Source organism: Hemicordylus capensis, chromosome 6, assembly GCF_027244095.1.
Source record: "Hemicordylus capensis ecotype Gifberg chromosome 6, rHemCap1.1.pri, whole genome shotgun sequence".
Classification (NCBI taxonomy): domain Eukaryota; kingdom Metazoa; phylum Chordata; class Lepidosauria; order Squamata; family Cordylidae; genus Hemicordylus; species Hemicordylus capensis.
Genome location: NC_069662.1, coordinates 32,385,487 through 32,402,235, shown reverse-complemented (window position 1 = coordinate 32,402,235; position 16,749 = coordinate 32,385,487). Strand labels below are relative to the sequence as shown.

The 16,749-nt window shown below is 43.1% G+C and overlaps 2 protein-coding genes across 2 annotated transcripts; one reads left to right on the top strand and one right to left on the bottom strand.

Annotated features, from left to right (window-relative positions):
* Positions 1 to 8: 8 nt before the first annotated feature.
* On the bottom strand, positions 9 to 962 carry LOC128331244 (olfactory receptor 4D9-like). The gene has a single exon (XM_053264597.1). The coding sequence runs from the start codon at positions 960 to 962 to the stop codon at positions 9 to 11; it is 954 nt and encodes a 317-aa protein (XP_053120572.1).
* Positions 963 to 6,007: 5,045 nt separating this feature from the next.
* On the top strand, positions 6,008 to 14,675 carry LOC128331243 (olfactory receptor 10A7-like). The gene is made up of 3 exons (XM_053264595.1): positions 6,008 to 6,065; positions 7,141 to 8,109; positions 14,601 to 14,675. Exons 2-3 carry the CDS (start codon positions 7,174 to 7,176, stop codon positions 14,673 to 14,675), a joined length of 1,011 nt encoding a protein of 336 aa, XP_053120570.1. The 5' UTR covers positions 6,008 to 6,065; positions 7,141 to 7,173.
* Positions 14,676 to 16,749: the final 2,074 nt, after the last annotated feature.

Here is a 16,749-nt window from a genome sequence, read left to right as displayed (position 1 = left end):
AAGTGTCTTCAGTGGTGTATCTGTAGTGGTTCTGACCTTTTGGAAGGCAGAAACTTTTTCATTAGCTTCCTAACAGTGGTTTTCATTTCTGTATTGCGCAGAGTGAAGATAATTGAGTTCAGCATTGGTGTTATGAGAGTGTAGAGGACTGAGATGATCTTGTCTCCTGGAAAAACCTTGAAAGGCCGGTCATAAATAAACATTGCTGGAACAAAATTTAAGCTCATGACCATGATCTGTGCAGAACAGGTAGAAAGAGCTTTGTGCTTCCCTTCTGTCACATGTGTCCTGATTTTCAGCCAGATGACAGTGTATGATAAAAGTAAGGCGAAGAAGATTAGTGTGAGGAGCAGTCCACTGTTGGAAACCATCAGGAGTTCTATGATGTATGTGTTGGTACATGCTAGTTTGATGAGCTGAGGGATGTCGCAGTAGAAATGATCTAGAACATTGGATCCACAAAAGGGCAACTGAATGAGAATCCCAATCTGGACAATGGAGTGAGCAAAGCCACCCAACCAAGCTCCTGCTACCAAACCTATGCAAACCCCTCGGTTCATGATAATCAAGTATCGCAATGGCTTGTAGATAGCTATGTACCTATCAATAGCCATCACCACTAGTAAGAAGTACACTGCACCCCCTGTCAAATGAAGGAAGAAGATTTGAGCAATGCACCAGTTGTAAGAAATGGTATGGGTATGGGAGAAGAGGTCCCACAGCGTCTTCAGGGAGGTGACTGACGATTCACTGATATCTATGACAGCGAGATTAGCCAGCAGAAAGTACATGGGAGTGTGGAGGCTGGGTGTGGTGATCACTGTGGTTATAATAATGAGGTTTACGAGCCAGGTTATGCAGTAAATAGTGAGGAAAACAAGGGAGAGGATGGATTGTACTTTAGGATTCTGAGAGAGGCCCAGGAGGATAAATTCTGTCACTTCCATGGTGTCATTCTCCATTGAGAATCCTGTTGAAGACAGAATTGTTTTCACCTAGGTAGGAACCACTAGGACACATTAAAAGTATTAGTATCAACGTCTTCCAGAATGAGCCACTACCTATCCCTAACAATGCATCACATACTAAAAGTTCACAATTAATGTGGTAATAATGTGCTGGAGAAGACACTGAGCACAAGCCGTAGAATGTGAGTCCCATGGGAAACAGTAGGAATTTGCCAGGTATAGCTTTATCTGAACTCCATGCACGATCACTAGAGCTTGCCACATTTTAAACAATTCAAATTGGCCTTTTGTTTAGCCATTTGTTAGAATAAAAATCAAATTCTACCATGGCTAGAATAAGCTGTTAAAAGTGTGGTCATTAGATACTATAGGCCAATATCTTTTTTAAAAAATTCCAAAATGCTTTTAAAATTACTTTCACTATTAAAAATGTTGGAAATACTGCTGCTGTTATTTCTAATGCTACTATGATTGTTATTACTGCAATATTGTTATTTAATAAGGCTGTTCTCATGAGCAGCAACCAGTCAACTGACACACTGATGGGCACCCATTGCTGGGGGTATCCTCATAATGCACTGCACACTTGTGCGGTGCATTGTGGGATTTCCAGATCCCAGGATGATGCATCCTGGCTTCCAAACTTCCATGCTCCCTGGGGCAGCAGCAGACCATCTGGGCGCACAATGCATATGCCCAGACAGTTCTCGGCAATTGTATGCAGGGAAGTCGGGCTTCTGAAGACTTCCTCATCACCCGCCCAGCACCCCACCTGGTCTTGAGAACAACCTCAGTGTTTTTATGGATACACATAAACCAGATGATGCACATACATTTTAAATGAATGATATCCCTTTGTTGCATATATGATAAACAGTAATTGTAATGCTAGGAAGGCATACATTTTTGTGCGAGGTCTTATGTCTGAATTTATGAATGATGTAGAACATACAGCTAGCTAGCTCATGTATACTCCATTATAGCTATGATTCTCTCTCTCTCTCTCTCTCTCATATATTGTTTTAAGAGACATTTTATAAAAATACAGGTAACTCAAATTCTGTCTACTACATTGTCTTTCATGGACTCTTGAGCCTTCATTCTGAAGTATTCACAAGATGTTACCCAATATAATATAAAGTTGGCTATACAGTATTGTCAGAGATGTGCACATTTCTCTAGCATCAGCAGAATAAATATCCAATCTCAAGATAAATATACATAGTCAAATAATGTGACTTGGTAAAAGTAAAGTGCCAGTCAAACTGGAATAGTTATGAAATTGCATTCAATGCTACCAAAATTGGTCCAAAATTGGTCGAAAATCAGTTTCAGAAAACTGAATACAATCAAGTTTCATGTGATTCCATTCTTTCTTCCAGAAGCAGATCTGCCATAGTAGTTAAAGAGCAAGGTACATATATTCCTAAAGATCTCAATACATTGTTTCCTTCCCCAGGAATAACAATTTAGTTTTCAGTAATTCTGCGTCTCAGATCAGAAAGAGAGGTCTTGTTACTAGAAAGAGCTGCTAATATCTTACCATGAAATGCTGACTCCATCCAAATGCAGATGCATGTCAAATGCAGGTGTTTGGTGAATGCATAAGTGATGAATAATTCTATAGCCTCCTAAATGGGGAATCAATGATCATTGTCTCCTAACAAAAAATGACAGAGAGTCTGTATCTGAAAGGAGCTCTGGAGTTATAGCAAAGGTCATTCCTGTTCTTTGTTCTTCAAACAATAAACATCTTATTATGTAATTTCTGAGGTTTGTCATATCTTGAAGAATGTTGGTGGAGGAGCTAGGGAATCAAAACACAAGGGAGACTATTAAACTATGTTCCCTTCTAAAGAGAGGCAAATGTGTAGTTTCATTGAGACCAGAAAACAATGTGCTACCAGCCCAATCAGGCAGCAGAGCCCCCAGAAAGTGTTTTGTTGACCTGAGCTGTTTGTATACTGAGGCTGTGCACATGACCATCCCTACCTAGGTTAGGGCAGCCCTACCTGGATAGTAGGGCTGCTTATGTTCAGAGCTGGGATTGAGGCTGTCCTGGTGATGCCTCCCCTGGTAGTCTGAAAAGCTCTTTCATGATCAAGTGGGAAGGGCTACCCTCTTTTGCAGGGAGGAAGCCTGAAAGTGCTTCCCTTTGTGATAATAGCTTCTGAGTTTATTACATGGGCTGTTATCTAGGTTAGGGCATGAGTGTGCCATTTAACCCAGGTCCAGGGCTGTTTGTATGTCTGGGCTGCAGGCAGCTTGAGCATACACAGAGTATGACACCTAGAGAGCCCAGCTTGAGAGGAAATTCCTGAATGCACCACACTGCTCGCATGGTGCATTCAGGAATATCTGGAGTCCTGGACTCATTTTCCTATTCTCCAGAGATTTGCGCTGACAGAAGCAGCGTGGATCATGTGGGTGTGTGAGCTGTGTGTCCCACACATGGACAGTGATAATTTGGGGGAGAGGGTAAGATCAATCCTGGCTTTCCCCCACACCCTCACCTCCCACAAAATGATCGTGAGAAGAATCTTATTGGATGTTTACATGCAACTCTGCAGTACCAACCATTTCACTCACTAATTGCCTACTAATCAACATACCCCTTCCTTGCCCTCCAATGAAATGCAATGAGGCAGCTGCCTCTGGTGGAGGATTGGTGAAGATGAAGTTATCAAGGGTCTCTAACTACCTCATGAGCCACAGCCTAACATTTACTTGACCTCGCTGTGTATGTATGCTCCATTGCTGTTCCTCCTCCCACTCCCTGAACTTTTCCTTAAAGGAAGAGAGTTGGGGATGGAGGTGTGGAGCAGTAGAGTAGTAGGTTAGCCCATCCCTCTCCTCTGCCACATTTTCTTCCAACTGTTTCCCCTTCTGCCTTTTGAAAGGTCAGGAAGTGGGATGAGCAGGATGAGGTGGATCTGTGGAGTTGCTGCAGCTACCTGTTAAAGGGAGATGGGAGATATCACTATGCGGGTGGTGGGATGAGGAGGGAATGTAGCTTGATGGGTGAATTTGTAGGGGAGAATTTGAGTCAGCCTCTTACTTAGCCAGGAAACCTAGTCTGAAGAGAACAAAGCTCACAGAGAAGCTCTGGAGAGAAATGTTTAAGGTCAAAAAACAAGTAAAGGTTTACTTGAAGAAGTCACAAACTTGAATAGAAAGCCTACAGCCCTGTACTAGCTTCCTCATGGTGCTGTGAACAGCCTGGCTGTCACTAACACAAACTGTAGTCTACCAGACTACTTCAGCTTCGTTATCCATGAGAACATGTGTGTTGGGGGGAAAGGAGGGGGAAGAATGAAGGCATTCCCAAACACAACACTACAGTTTAAAGCTTTATTGAAGGCTAAATGATTACATCGAAGCAATTTAGCAAACAAGCAAAATCAATCATATGTGTCATTATAATGTATAGGTCCAACAGCAAATAAAATCATTTATTTCACCCAACAGAACAGCATTAAAAGCATTTCTCTCTCTCACTGGAAATGAGCTAACAGCTGACTGCATATTTTCTCTCACTGACTAGGAATGAAAACACTTTCCTATCTCACTCAGAGAGCTGGGTCTCACAATCAGTGAGACTCACTTTGTAAAGGTAAGCGAAGCCCGCTCTCCCCACAGACAAGCAGGGCGAGAGCCCAGGGTGGCCGAACTGGCTGCCCACACGACTGCCGGCTCCGTGATGGAGCTGGCGGGGGCTGGGAGGATCAGGGGCCGTACAGCCCCCAGAATGCCCCTGTGTGACTTTGCCATTTGACAGGCTGACAAACTTGGAATGGGACACGGCAAAGCCCCTGTTATGGGGCAACTGCTTTGTTGGATCGGAGACAGGAGTGGTGGGCCAGGGCAAGTGTTCAGAGAGGCTAGTGAGATACACTGCTGGCATGGAGCAGGCACAATCCCAGGCAGATCTGTGCCACCATCTCTATCATTGCATTTCCAAAACCTGCACGTAACTGTGGTTATGGCACCATCCACATTCTGATAAAACTCCACCACCCAAGCTGAGGTTGTGGCAGATAAACTTACTATAAACCGAAGGTTCAAATTGGAGTTCAGCAAGACGAACCACAGGTTGCATTTGCCACAAATCCACAGTTGCATGCATTCAGATGTTACAGAGTTCCAGCCTCTGCCCATTTATCTCCAGTTTTGCATTACATGTGAATGCAAAAATTATGTACCTGCAGATTTCAGTTCAAAACTTACTTCAAGGAAATGCATGAAGCAAAGCCAAGACTTAATGGAGCTAGACTCAGGGGCAAGGTTCAGAATTCACTGGGGGGAAAGGATCCAATCTACATCATCCATGAGGTGAGAGAAAGCACAGCACAGGTCAAGAGGCCCACAAATGTGTAAGCTACTTGTATGGTCTCATTCAAGGGTTACTGCTAACTTGCCAAAGAGGCACCTTTTAATGTGGTGATTCTCTTTATTTAGCAGCGGAAGAGTAACTGGTCCTATCCACCCCGAGCACAGTATCTCCAGTGACTGTTGCTGGTATATATCTTACGTTTCTTTTTAGATTGTGAGTCCTTTGGGGACAGGGATCCATCTTATTTATTTATTATTTCTCTGTGTAAACCGCCCTGAGACATTTTTGGAAGAGCGGTATAGAAATCAAATTATTATTATTATTATTTCTTGTTTACACAGTCAGACAGGTGTTATTGGTTTGTTTTATCCAGACATCGAGTCCTTCCCAAGGACCTGGGATGATGATGATGATGATGATGATGATGATGATGATTGATGATGTTCATTTCCACATAACAGTGAGTCATAGTCACAGAACAAATTTCTAATGAAGAAATCAGTAAAGTGAGCAGTAATGCATCATGGGCTGAATACACATGGTGTGTTCAAGAAAAAAAGATTTTTTTTTAAAAGCCCAAGCAAATTAAAAGAAACCTACTGCAGGCCAATCAAGAAGCAGCAGCAGAAACTCTTATAATTCAGCATTCAGTTCAAAGTTTGTTTCAACAGCGATTGCCTCAAAGGTGCAGAGAGCAGTACAGAAATAACAGGCAAATCAGCACACCCAAACCTAATGATAAGGTTTGCAAGAAGAATCTGAAGGTAAGAGGATTTTTCAAAAATGTTTTGAGGAAGAACAAATCTGTTGTTATGGAAGTTTAGGCACAAATCTTTAAAACATATAACAAGACCACTAAAACTTGACATTTGTCAAGTTTTTTAATTTGTGTTGAAAAAGTACTTAGGTCTGTTTATAAAATAAATAAATACACTGATTGTGAATGCTGCACAGATGTTTCGAGAGCTGGATTTCCCTGCAGTTAACATGGGAATGGGGACAAAAGCCAGTTCTGAAAACTGCTTCAATTTTTACTGCAGCAGAAAATGATCATTTACTTTCACATGGATCTTTCATCATTGTCCGTGACATATTTATTTTGCCATTTAAACTCAGGTACATTTTTGTGCTGTGTGTGAACAAGTCCTCAGCTTCGAAACTCACTGCACAGTATTGCTCATCCTGACCCAACCCTGCAATTTTTGTGTGAAACTAATTCATTTATTTACATTAAGGCCAGTTTAAGATCCTTTGGAGGGTGAAAAGGATGGAATAAAAACAATCAACAAGTATATTATTAAGACACTTAGAACCAGTTGGGTCAGATTGGCTTCAGCTAGACAAACCTGACACATTTAAAGTGTCTGAAAAGGGTTGTGGATCATGCTGACATGCTAAGTTAGTGAGGTTTTTTAAGCATATTTAGACTCAACTATAAACATAGTGATTGCAATATTCAAGCAGTTGTCATTCTGCTGATATTCCTTCCCAGGCAAATTGTGAGACAACGCAAAAGATATTTACCATGTTCTTTAAAAAGCCAATATATTGTGATTGATGAAATGTATATATGTACAGATTGATGAAATGTATAGATTGATTATATATATATACACACAGAGAGAGAGAGAGATATATAGATATAGATATATAGATATATGTATAATAAAAGCCTGGCAACAAGGGAGATGAGAAGGATCAAATATAAAAAGCCCCCACCCCAGCCTTACAATAGTATAATGCATATTTCTTTGCTAATTTTTGTAACAGGAACAAAATATGATTTGTCCATGTCCCCCCCCCCCCCCCGGTGCATTATTTCTCTCTGTGCCAATGTAGGAGCTACTTGTGGTGAAGACAAGGGGGGAAAGGATGGAAAACCTGCTAAGGAAGAATAGCTCCAAAGTGACTTATTTTGTCTTTTTGGGATTCTCCAGTAGATTTGAACTGCAAGTGTTGCTATTTTGTGCCTTGCTGCTAGTTTATCTCTTAACCGTGACTGGGAATTCTATCATCATTGCTGTCACAGTGGCAAACACCTCTCTTCATACCCCTATGTATTTCTTTCTCCGGATCCTGTCCATCCTGGACATCTGCTTCTCTTCAGTCGCCACCCCTGAGATGCTGCTGAATTTACTCAGTGAGGAGAGAAGAATTTCCTACATTGGATGTGCTGCCCAGATGTACTTCTTGATTTTTCTAGGAGGTGCAGAGTGTATGCTCTTAGCAGTCATGGCATATGATCGCTACCTAGCCATATGCAACCCACTCAGATATATGTTTCTCATGAATCAGAGAGTGTGCCTATTGCTCTCTTTGCTTTCTGTGGTTGGTGGAAATCTAGTTTCTTTAGTGCAAACAATGTGGGTGTTCACGTTGCCATTCTGTGGTTCCAACAAGATTGATTATTTCTTCTGTGATATCCCTCCACTGCTTAAGCTTTCTTGTACTGATACTTCCATATATGAGGTGCAGTTGTTGACAGCCACCATTCTTGTTATATTCACCCCATTTGTTCTCATCCTTGTTTCCTATATCCTCATTATTTCTTCCATTCTCAAGATGACTTCAAATGAGCACAAATGGAAAACCTTTTCGACCTGCTCCTCACACCTCCTTGTGGTGATATTGTACTATGGGACCAGCAGCTTGATTTACATAAAGCCACAATACATCTTCTCAGAAGACTCGGCCAAAATGCTTGCGCTGACATATACAGCATTCACACCCATGTTGAACCCTGTAATCTACAGTATAAGGAACAAAGAGGTGCAAGGAGCCCTAAAGAAAAAGTTGGGTGAATGGAAAACATTTCTTTGTGGGAGTTAATGTGTAGAGCTTCATCTGTACCACAGAGCAGGAGTATCTGAAAGTCAATACAGTGCATTGTTATTGTTTTCACTTTAGCATTTCATGATCTCCACAGAGCTTTCTGTGGAAAATAGAAAAGACCTTTCTTTCCTACTTAATTAAAGATAATTATTATTTAAATTAACTGACTTATTTTAAATATATATTTCCCAGATGTGCTTGTATTTCAAAACAGCAAAGAAAAACATTAAACACTAGGTAGTGTGAGTGTGTGATTGTGCTGCACACTAATATTAGAGGCAAGTTAATCTTGTATATATATAGCCTCAATCCTGCGCTTGTGTACTGTGGCCAGCATTCTAAAACAACAAAGGCGTTATGTGAGATGCATATGTGCTGTGGATGGGTTCAACTGAGTCAGCAACTGTAGTGAATGCCCAACCCTCCCCTAAAGAATGAACCGGAAGTGAAGCCTGTTTTTACTGTCAGGCAGTGACCTCTAGGGACCAGCCACTCAGCACATGGTGGGCGGGACCTAGAGGGCCTTGTGGCAGGAAGAGAAGGGGTTCTTTGTTCTCAGTTGGAGGCAGCCTGGACTAACAACAGGTTGGCTGGCCATGAAATGGCTGTGACCAGGAGGACTGCAATCCTGGGAACTTAGGACTGCAGGGGCCTGAAGTCTCTACCATGGATTTGGTGAGTTTAGGAAGGAGGCAAGGGCTTTGGCTTCTGGGAAAGGTTTAGTCTATGGAACAGTTTGTTAGTTAGCTTGCGTTAGATTTATTTTACTTTGGTGTGCTTTGCAAAGCCTTACAACCGTTCTATTGTGTTTTATCTGTAATGTAACAAGCTAGGAAACATTGAGCCTGTGCCCATCTATCCATTCAGGGCGCTGCAAAAGTCTCTGTAACCTTTAAAGGTGCTTTTAAAGGTTTCCATATCCCTGTTCCTTGCAACTGAGTAACCACAATTTTTAAACTGTGCCACCCCAATATCATCTGAGGGTGCCTTTTGAAATATTCTAGTATTTACTGAGTGTTCCTCTCACCTGTAACTAAAAGCAGAGACAACCTCAGACGGAAGCAGTCTGTAGTATTTTAAATAAAGTTTATTATTCCTTTTGACCTTTGCAATTTTAACCAGACTTTTTGAGTAAATTTTTAACACAGGAAAGGGTTTTTTTGTCTCTAATGCAACACATATTTCAGTTCGATTGCTCTGCAACTCTACCAAGTTTTCTCATCATGTGTAGGATTGCACATGGAGGTTTTTGTGTACGCTGGAGAGAAGGAGAGAAGGAGAAGGAGAGTCCGCTGGAATTTCACCCAGGGGGGTGAAATCAGGGGGGAATTAAACTCTCTTAAAAAGTGGGCATGGTGGCAGCAATTGAGCTACTAAAGGAATGGTTTAAATTTAAAGGAACAGCCTTTGTGGGTGAAAGCAAGAGCGAGGATCATTCAGCATTTTGCTTCTGCTCATGTGAACTTGCTTTAAGCATAGGCGTAACGATAGGGGGGCAGGGGGGCACGTGCCCCCGGCGCCATCTTCGCGGGTCACGTGGGGGGCGCCGCCATGACCCCCGCCAATCCCAAAATTTTTATATATATATATATATATATATATATATATATATATATATATATATATATATAAAATTTATAAAATTTATATATATATATATATATATATATATATATATATATATATATATGTGTGTGTGTGTGTGTGTGTGTGTGTGTGTGTGTGTGTGTGTGTATGTATATATATATATAAATTTTAATAACAATATCTCCGGCAGCACCAGAGCAGTCAAGGGAGCGTGTCGGCACCCCCTCCCCCACGAGCTGTCCGTTCTGCCGCTCCGCGCAGCGCCCACGGCCCCCCCATTGCTTTGCTGGCTTGGTGTGTGGTGTCACATGCGCGACTCAGCTGGCGTGCCGAGTCGCGCTGCGCATGTGTGGTGGGTCTGTCCTCCTAGCTAGGTTCCCGGCTCGCCTTCTGCACGTGCCGCAGCGGAGCCGGAGCCAGAGGAAAGCGTTGCTGGGGCTGTGCTTTTCCCTTTAGATTTTAAAAAAGCGGGAACTCACTGCGCGTCTTCGTTCCGCGCCAGCCACGGAGGGAGGGACTCGGGAAGGCTCCTTGCGAGCTAAAGCAGCACTCTTTTGAGCACACACAAAGGGGCCTCGCGGAAGGCCCTCCTTTGCGCGCGCGCGCACACACACACACACCCAGTTCGCCGGCGCGCGCATTCCTCTGCAGCCGGGCTCCCCAAGAAGGCCCTTTGCAGGATCTCTTGCAAGTTGCAGCCCTCTCTTGGGATGTCCTCCTCACACACACACTCACCGGCGGGCTACGAGGCAAGGAAGGCAGAAAGCAGAGGCTCTTGTTTTCCAGAAAAGCGCCGCGGCTGCTTTCCATTCCAAGCCCCCGCACCTTGGCTGAGACTCTGGACTGCAGCCCACGTGGCGGAGACTTTATTTCTTTCTTTCTGAATTCTTTATTTCTTATTATGAATCTTCTCTGGTCTGCTAGCCTTTGTTCTGTTATTTTTGTATCTGGATGCTTCTCTTTCCAAATTTGGTACATTCTTTTTAAATAACCGCTTCTAGTTGGACTAGACTTGTAATAGCAGATCATTATTTCCTTGTTGGCATTTTTCGTATTTTTTTCCAGTTAAGCGACGTTTCTTCCAGTAACTTTGCTGTCTTCAGCCCTGGTTGGACCTCTGGCATAGCTCTCACCTTCCTCAGAGCATGCAAGCCGCACAACCACGCCAAGGTAGTGCCTCACTGGGGGATTATTATTATTATTATGATTATGATTAATAGCTTGGTTTGGAGGACAGCAAATAAAGGACAGTGAAGAAGATGCACTTAAAATGGTCAATAACGAGAAATTATTCAACACCAATGAAACAAAGCAGGCCTACAAGAAAGAACAAGTCAAGAACCGAGCAGAAAAATAGAAAAAGAAGCCACTGCATGGTCAATATTTGCACAATATAAGTGTAAAATCAGACATCACCAAGACCTGGCAGTAGCAGGGATGATATACTGGAACATCTGCAAAAAATACAAGCTACCTATAGCCAAAAATTGGTGGGACCATAAAATTGAAAAAGTTGAAGAAAATGAAGATGTAAAAATATTATGGGACTTCCAACTTTTCAGATGTTCAGATAAACATCTGCCACACAATACACCAGATATAACTGTAGTCGAGAAGAAAGAAAAACAAGTTAAAATAATCTATATAGCAATTAGGGATGTGTGAAACGTTTCGGGTACAGAACGATCTGTACCCGAAACAGCCAATTTCGGGTGATTCGGATCTGAACCGAATCACCCTTCTAGCCCTCCGAAATTTTTCGGAGCCGAAACGAATCACCCCCGTTTCTGCTCCAAAATATCTGTTGTTTCGGCCCTCCATTTTGTGGCCAATAAATGCCTTCTTCTTCCCCCTCCATTTTGAGCAATGACGTATATTTGAATTTCCCGCCTTTTTGCCTCCCATTGACTTCAATGCAAAAAGGTCTGATGTGACGTCTACTCGAATTTCGGGTCCCAGGGGCAAAATAGTGGGGTGGGGTGGTAGTGTCTAATGGGTGGAGGCTACCTCCTCAATTGAAGAGGGATTGGGCAGAGGGCTGTTTTTTGTGAATATTTGAAGTTTTAGTGTCTTTGTGGCATATTTGGGGCATAACGTGGGATTGGGGGCAGAAGAGTGGGTTGGGGTGGTAGTGCCTAATGGTTGGAGGTTACCATCCCAATTGCCGAGGGATTGGGCAAAGGGCTGATTTTTGGTGAATTGTTGAAGTTTACGCGTCTTTAAGGTTTTTCCCCATTAGGTATAATGGAGGGTGTATCGCTTCACGTCAGGGGGAAAGGGGTGGACTAGAGCAGTGTGGGGTTGGTGGTAGTGCAAGGTAGGGGCAAGGAAGCTACTTGAATTTTTTCAAAGGATTTGGGCAGAGGGCTGATTTTTGGCGAATTGTTAAAGTTTACGTGTCTTTAAGGTTTTTCCTCATAGGTTATGCATGGAGCTTTCAGCAGCCCCATAAGTGCACTTGGGGGGTGCCGGGGTGGCCCAGAGCAAGTGATGGTGTAGTGCACATAGGATTTCCTCTGCAATTGGGGTGGTAGACTCCACCCATTAGGAGCTACCACCCCACCCCACTCTTCTGCCCCTGATCCCACGTTATGCTCCAAATCTGCCCAAAGACCCAATTCACCAAAAATCACTCTGAAATTGGGGTGGTAGCCTCCACCCTTTAGGCACTACAATGCCACCCCACTCTTTTGGCCCAGATCCCACGTTATGCCCCCTATCTGCCCCAAAGACACTAAAACTTCAAAAATTCACCAAAAATCAGCCCTTTGGCCAATCCCTCTGAAATTTGGGTGGTAGCTTCCACCCATTAGGCACTACCACCCCACCCCACTCTTTTGGTCTGAGGACCCGTTTTTTAAATCCAAATCGATTCAGATTCAGATTTGGAAGAATTCGGATCCGAATCGAATCGGGGGTGATTCGGAAGGGCCAGATTCAGATCCAAAATGAATCAGGGGTGTTTCGATTGGGATATGAATCAAAACACCAAGAATCCAAATTGCACACCCCTAATAGCAATACCAAGGGATAGCAGAATATAAGAAAAAGAAATAGAAAAAAATCACAAAATACAAAAATCTACAAATTTAAATTGAAAGGCTGTGGCAGAAAAAGACCAAAGTAATCCCAGTGGTATTTGGCACCCTGGGTACAGTTCCAAAAGACCTTGAAGAGCACCTCAATACCATAGGGGCCACAGAAATCACCATCAGCCAATTACAAAAAGCAACTTTACTTGGAACAGCCTATATTCTGCGATGATATCTATAACAACAGCAGCAACATTGACAATAAAATTCTGGCATCCCAGGTCCTTGGGAAGGACTCGATGTCTGGATAAAACAAACCAGTCAATAACACCTGTCTGACTGTGTAAATAAATAATAATAGCTTGGTTTGGAGGTTTTATGTGGTCACTAAGAGTCGACACTGACTTGACAGCACTTGATCAATCAATAACAAGCTGTTCTAGTAAGGTCTAATCTGCCTACTTTTCTTTCACTATCCCTATAACTCGACTAAATTTGGTCCAAATCGCTTAGGCAGTCTACTTGTGCCGCATTCGTTCATGCATGTGCCCTCTTGAACTGGGGTGGATAACATCATCACAAACTATGCTTTTGAGGTGTCACTATGTGTCCCTACATCTGTACTAAATCTGGTCCAAATAAGTTCCCACTTGCACCTCAAACATTCACATGTTTGCCATCTTGAATCAGGGTGTATGACATCATTACAAACTGCACCCTTGAGCTGTCCCCATGTGTCCTGAAACCTGTAGCAAATTTGGTTCAAATCAGTCAGGCGGTTCACAAGTTAGCCCAATAGCATCTCACATGTCCACATGTCTCCCATATTGAATTGGGGTGAATGACATCATCACTAATCACACCACTGAGGTGTCCCTGTGTGTCACTCACTACAACTGCACCGAATTTGCTTCAGATCAGATAGGCGGTCCACACCTTAGCTCTCTTGAGCCTCAAACGTTCACACGCCTGCCATCTTGGATCAGGGTGGATGACATCATTACAAACTACAACATTGTGGTGTCCCTATGTGTCACTCACTACAATTTTAGCAAATTTGGTTCAAATAGGTCAGGCAGTTCACAAGTCAGCCCCTTGCGCCTCAAATGTTCATGCATCCACCATCTTGAATTGGAGTGGATGGCATCATCACAAACTATGCCATTGAAGTGTCCCTGTGTGTCACTCACCACAACTCTACCAAATTAGGTTCAAATTGGTTAGACAGGCCATAATTTAACTCACTTGTGCCTCAGACATTCACACATCTGCCATCTTGAATCATGGTGGATGACATCACAAAGTATGCCATTGAGCTGTCCCTATGTGTCCCTATAGCTGTAGGAAGTTTGGTTCAACTTGATTAGGAAGTTTACAGATTAGCCCACTTGCGCCTCAAATGTTTACATGTTCACCATCTTTAATTGGGGTGGATGACATCATCATAATCTACACCATTGAGGTGTCCCTATGTGTCCCTATAACTGTGTCTGATTTGGCTCATATTGATCTAGGCATTGTGAAGTTGATAGGGACACACATACACAAACATACACATGGATATACACACACATGGAATGTCGGGTGATCTTGACATTCTAATGGGAAGTAGGCTAAAAATGCAACAAACAAATATTTAAAGCTAATTCCCCTCTATATACAGAAAAAAATGTTTTGGCAACAACCAGAAATGGTGAGTAATGTCTAAACCAGCCCAGATAGGTATGTGATAAGCTGAACTTGTAGGTAATTAATATAGAATATGAGTAAAGACGGTGAATATTTGTTACTGAGAAGTAAGGATTCATTTTATACTTCTCCTTATTTTGATTGGTTACTCTCTCCCCCCCCCCAGTTTTCAGCACTGATGGAATTTATGTCATTTTAATTATGTCTCTTAGGACAGTTAATTGTGTACTGTGATATAATTTATGTCATTTTAATTATGACTCTTAGGACAGTTAATTGTTTTATTTCACAGGACTGCTATGATTAAAAACTAATTAATCACTCTCATAGGACTCTGAAGGATTCAATATGTGGATTTTGTTTTCAATTATTTTTCAAGCTATATCAAATTAATCACTAGTGTTCAGAATAGCTGGAACAAAGGAAAAAATGTGATCCTTATGGATGGATAACCTGAGTACCTGCAGGCAAGTGTGAGTTAACAATAGACTTGGGTTGACCCACAAATACATTGGTAATAAAACCAAATCTGAGCACCGATGGGGGCCAGTAACCCCTCTCCCAAGTGTCCCAATGTAGTAAATGGGATGGAATGTTTCTGAAATTTGACAGACAGGTAGGTGGGCAGATGTAATGGATCTCTTTGGTGAAGCAGCAGGCGAAGGAGTGTTTGTACAAAAATTTGTCAACTTGAAAAATACTCCTTCAAGACAGCCACAATCACTTCTGCTTCTGTAATGATCTAGCGACTAATGAATGGCGGATTTAAGCCAAGCGTTCATCTCAAAGCAAGCCCATGTGAGGGGAAAATGCTGATTCATTCCCTCCATGTTTGCTCAACAAAGGCTGTTCCTCTGATAAAACTTGAAGCTTCCTCAGTAGCTGATTCGCTGCCACCATACCCTGATTACAGAGTTTAACTCCTCCATGGATTTGGGTGAGTGTCTAGGGAGATTCTCTTCCTTCTTTACCAAATGGAAAAATACAGAAAACCTTCCATGTGCAGCCTACATGTGGTGAGAAAACATAGCAGGTTGCTGAACAATTAACCTTGAGGCGTGTCTGCATCAGAATAAAACCCCTTTTTCCTGAGTTAAAAATCCACTCAGAGGCAGGTGAAATTACAAAGAATAAAAAGAGAAAATTTTATTCAAAAGACTACAGACTGCTTCAGTCTGAGGCTCTAGCAGCTTCAGTTACAGGTAACAGAGACACTTAGTACTTGCAAGAATACTTTAAAAAACACTCCAGTTGATAGTTGGAGTGGTACACTTTAAAAATTGTGGTTACTCAGTTGCACAGAACATAAATGCAAGAAAATACAAAATCCCCCTTGTTGGAAAGAAAGGGCTCAGGCTAGTGTTGCTCTAAGCTTGTTACAGTACAGATAAAAACACAATAAACCAGTTGTAAGGGCTTGCAATTCACAAAATCCAAAATAATCTCAAGCAGGCTGCCTAACACACTGTTCCCTGGCTAAACCTTTCCCTGAAGCCAAAGCCCTGGCTTCCCTTCTGAACTCACCAAATCTATGGCAGAGGATTCAAGCTTCCTGCAGTCTTGTCTCTCCAGCAGGAGTGGAGCAACTATTGGGCCAACGGGTTCAAAGAACCCAGGCCGCTGGCCAATCAGGGACCGCTTCTTGCGGCCCTGACATAGCCCCCCTGCATCTGATGCCAGACACGGTGAGGCTAGTTTAACTCCTGAGAGGGGGCCGCATGGCCCCTTTGGGAGCTAAACAAAGTTTGCAGTGCCAGCCAGGAGCGGCTCTGCTCCTGGTTGCGCGCTGCGAACGCAGTGCCAGCCTAATTAGCTCCTGAAGGGGCTGCATGGCCCCTTCAGGAGTTAAAAGGCTGGTGCAGTGCCGTTTGCAGGGAAGACCCACTCCTGGGCTGCACTGTGAAAGCAGCGCCAGACTTCATTTAACCACTGAAGGGGCCACGCAGCCCCTTCGGCAGTTAAAGGACAACTCTCCCTAGCCGAACAGAGCCTCAAGACTCTCTTCAGCCAGACCACGCCCCCACATCTGATGTCAGATGCAGGGGTGTGGCCAGTCCCAGCATCTGACGTCAGACGTGGGGGTGGGGGTGGCGGGGCCGCCGCCATGGCCACACACAGGGCACCGTCGGTCCCACTCTGCCGTTGCTCTCCAGGATCTGCAGATGTCCTTCCATGAGAGAATTCTTCAGGCTAGCTTTGACCATGAGGCACAAAACTCCATTGCTCCCCACTAAGCCTTCCACCCATCGTCTCTCATCTCCTGCCCGGCTACTTCTGCACAAACAAAGACCTCCTTCACTTCCTGCCA

Coding starts and splice junctions, on each gene's coding strand:
- LOC128331243 (XM_053264595.1), top strand. CDS start 7,174: ATGGAAAACCTGCTAAGGAAGAATAGCTCCAAAGTGACTTATTTTGTC. Junction 8,110..14,600: donor AAAAGTTGGGTGAATGGAAA/ACATTTCTTTGT, acceptor ACTCTCTCCCCC/CCCCCAGTTTTCAGCACTGA.
- LOC128331244 (XM_053264597.1), bottom strand. CDS start 962: ATGGAGAATGACACCATGGAAGTGACAGAATTTATCCTCCTGGGCCTC.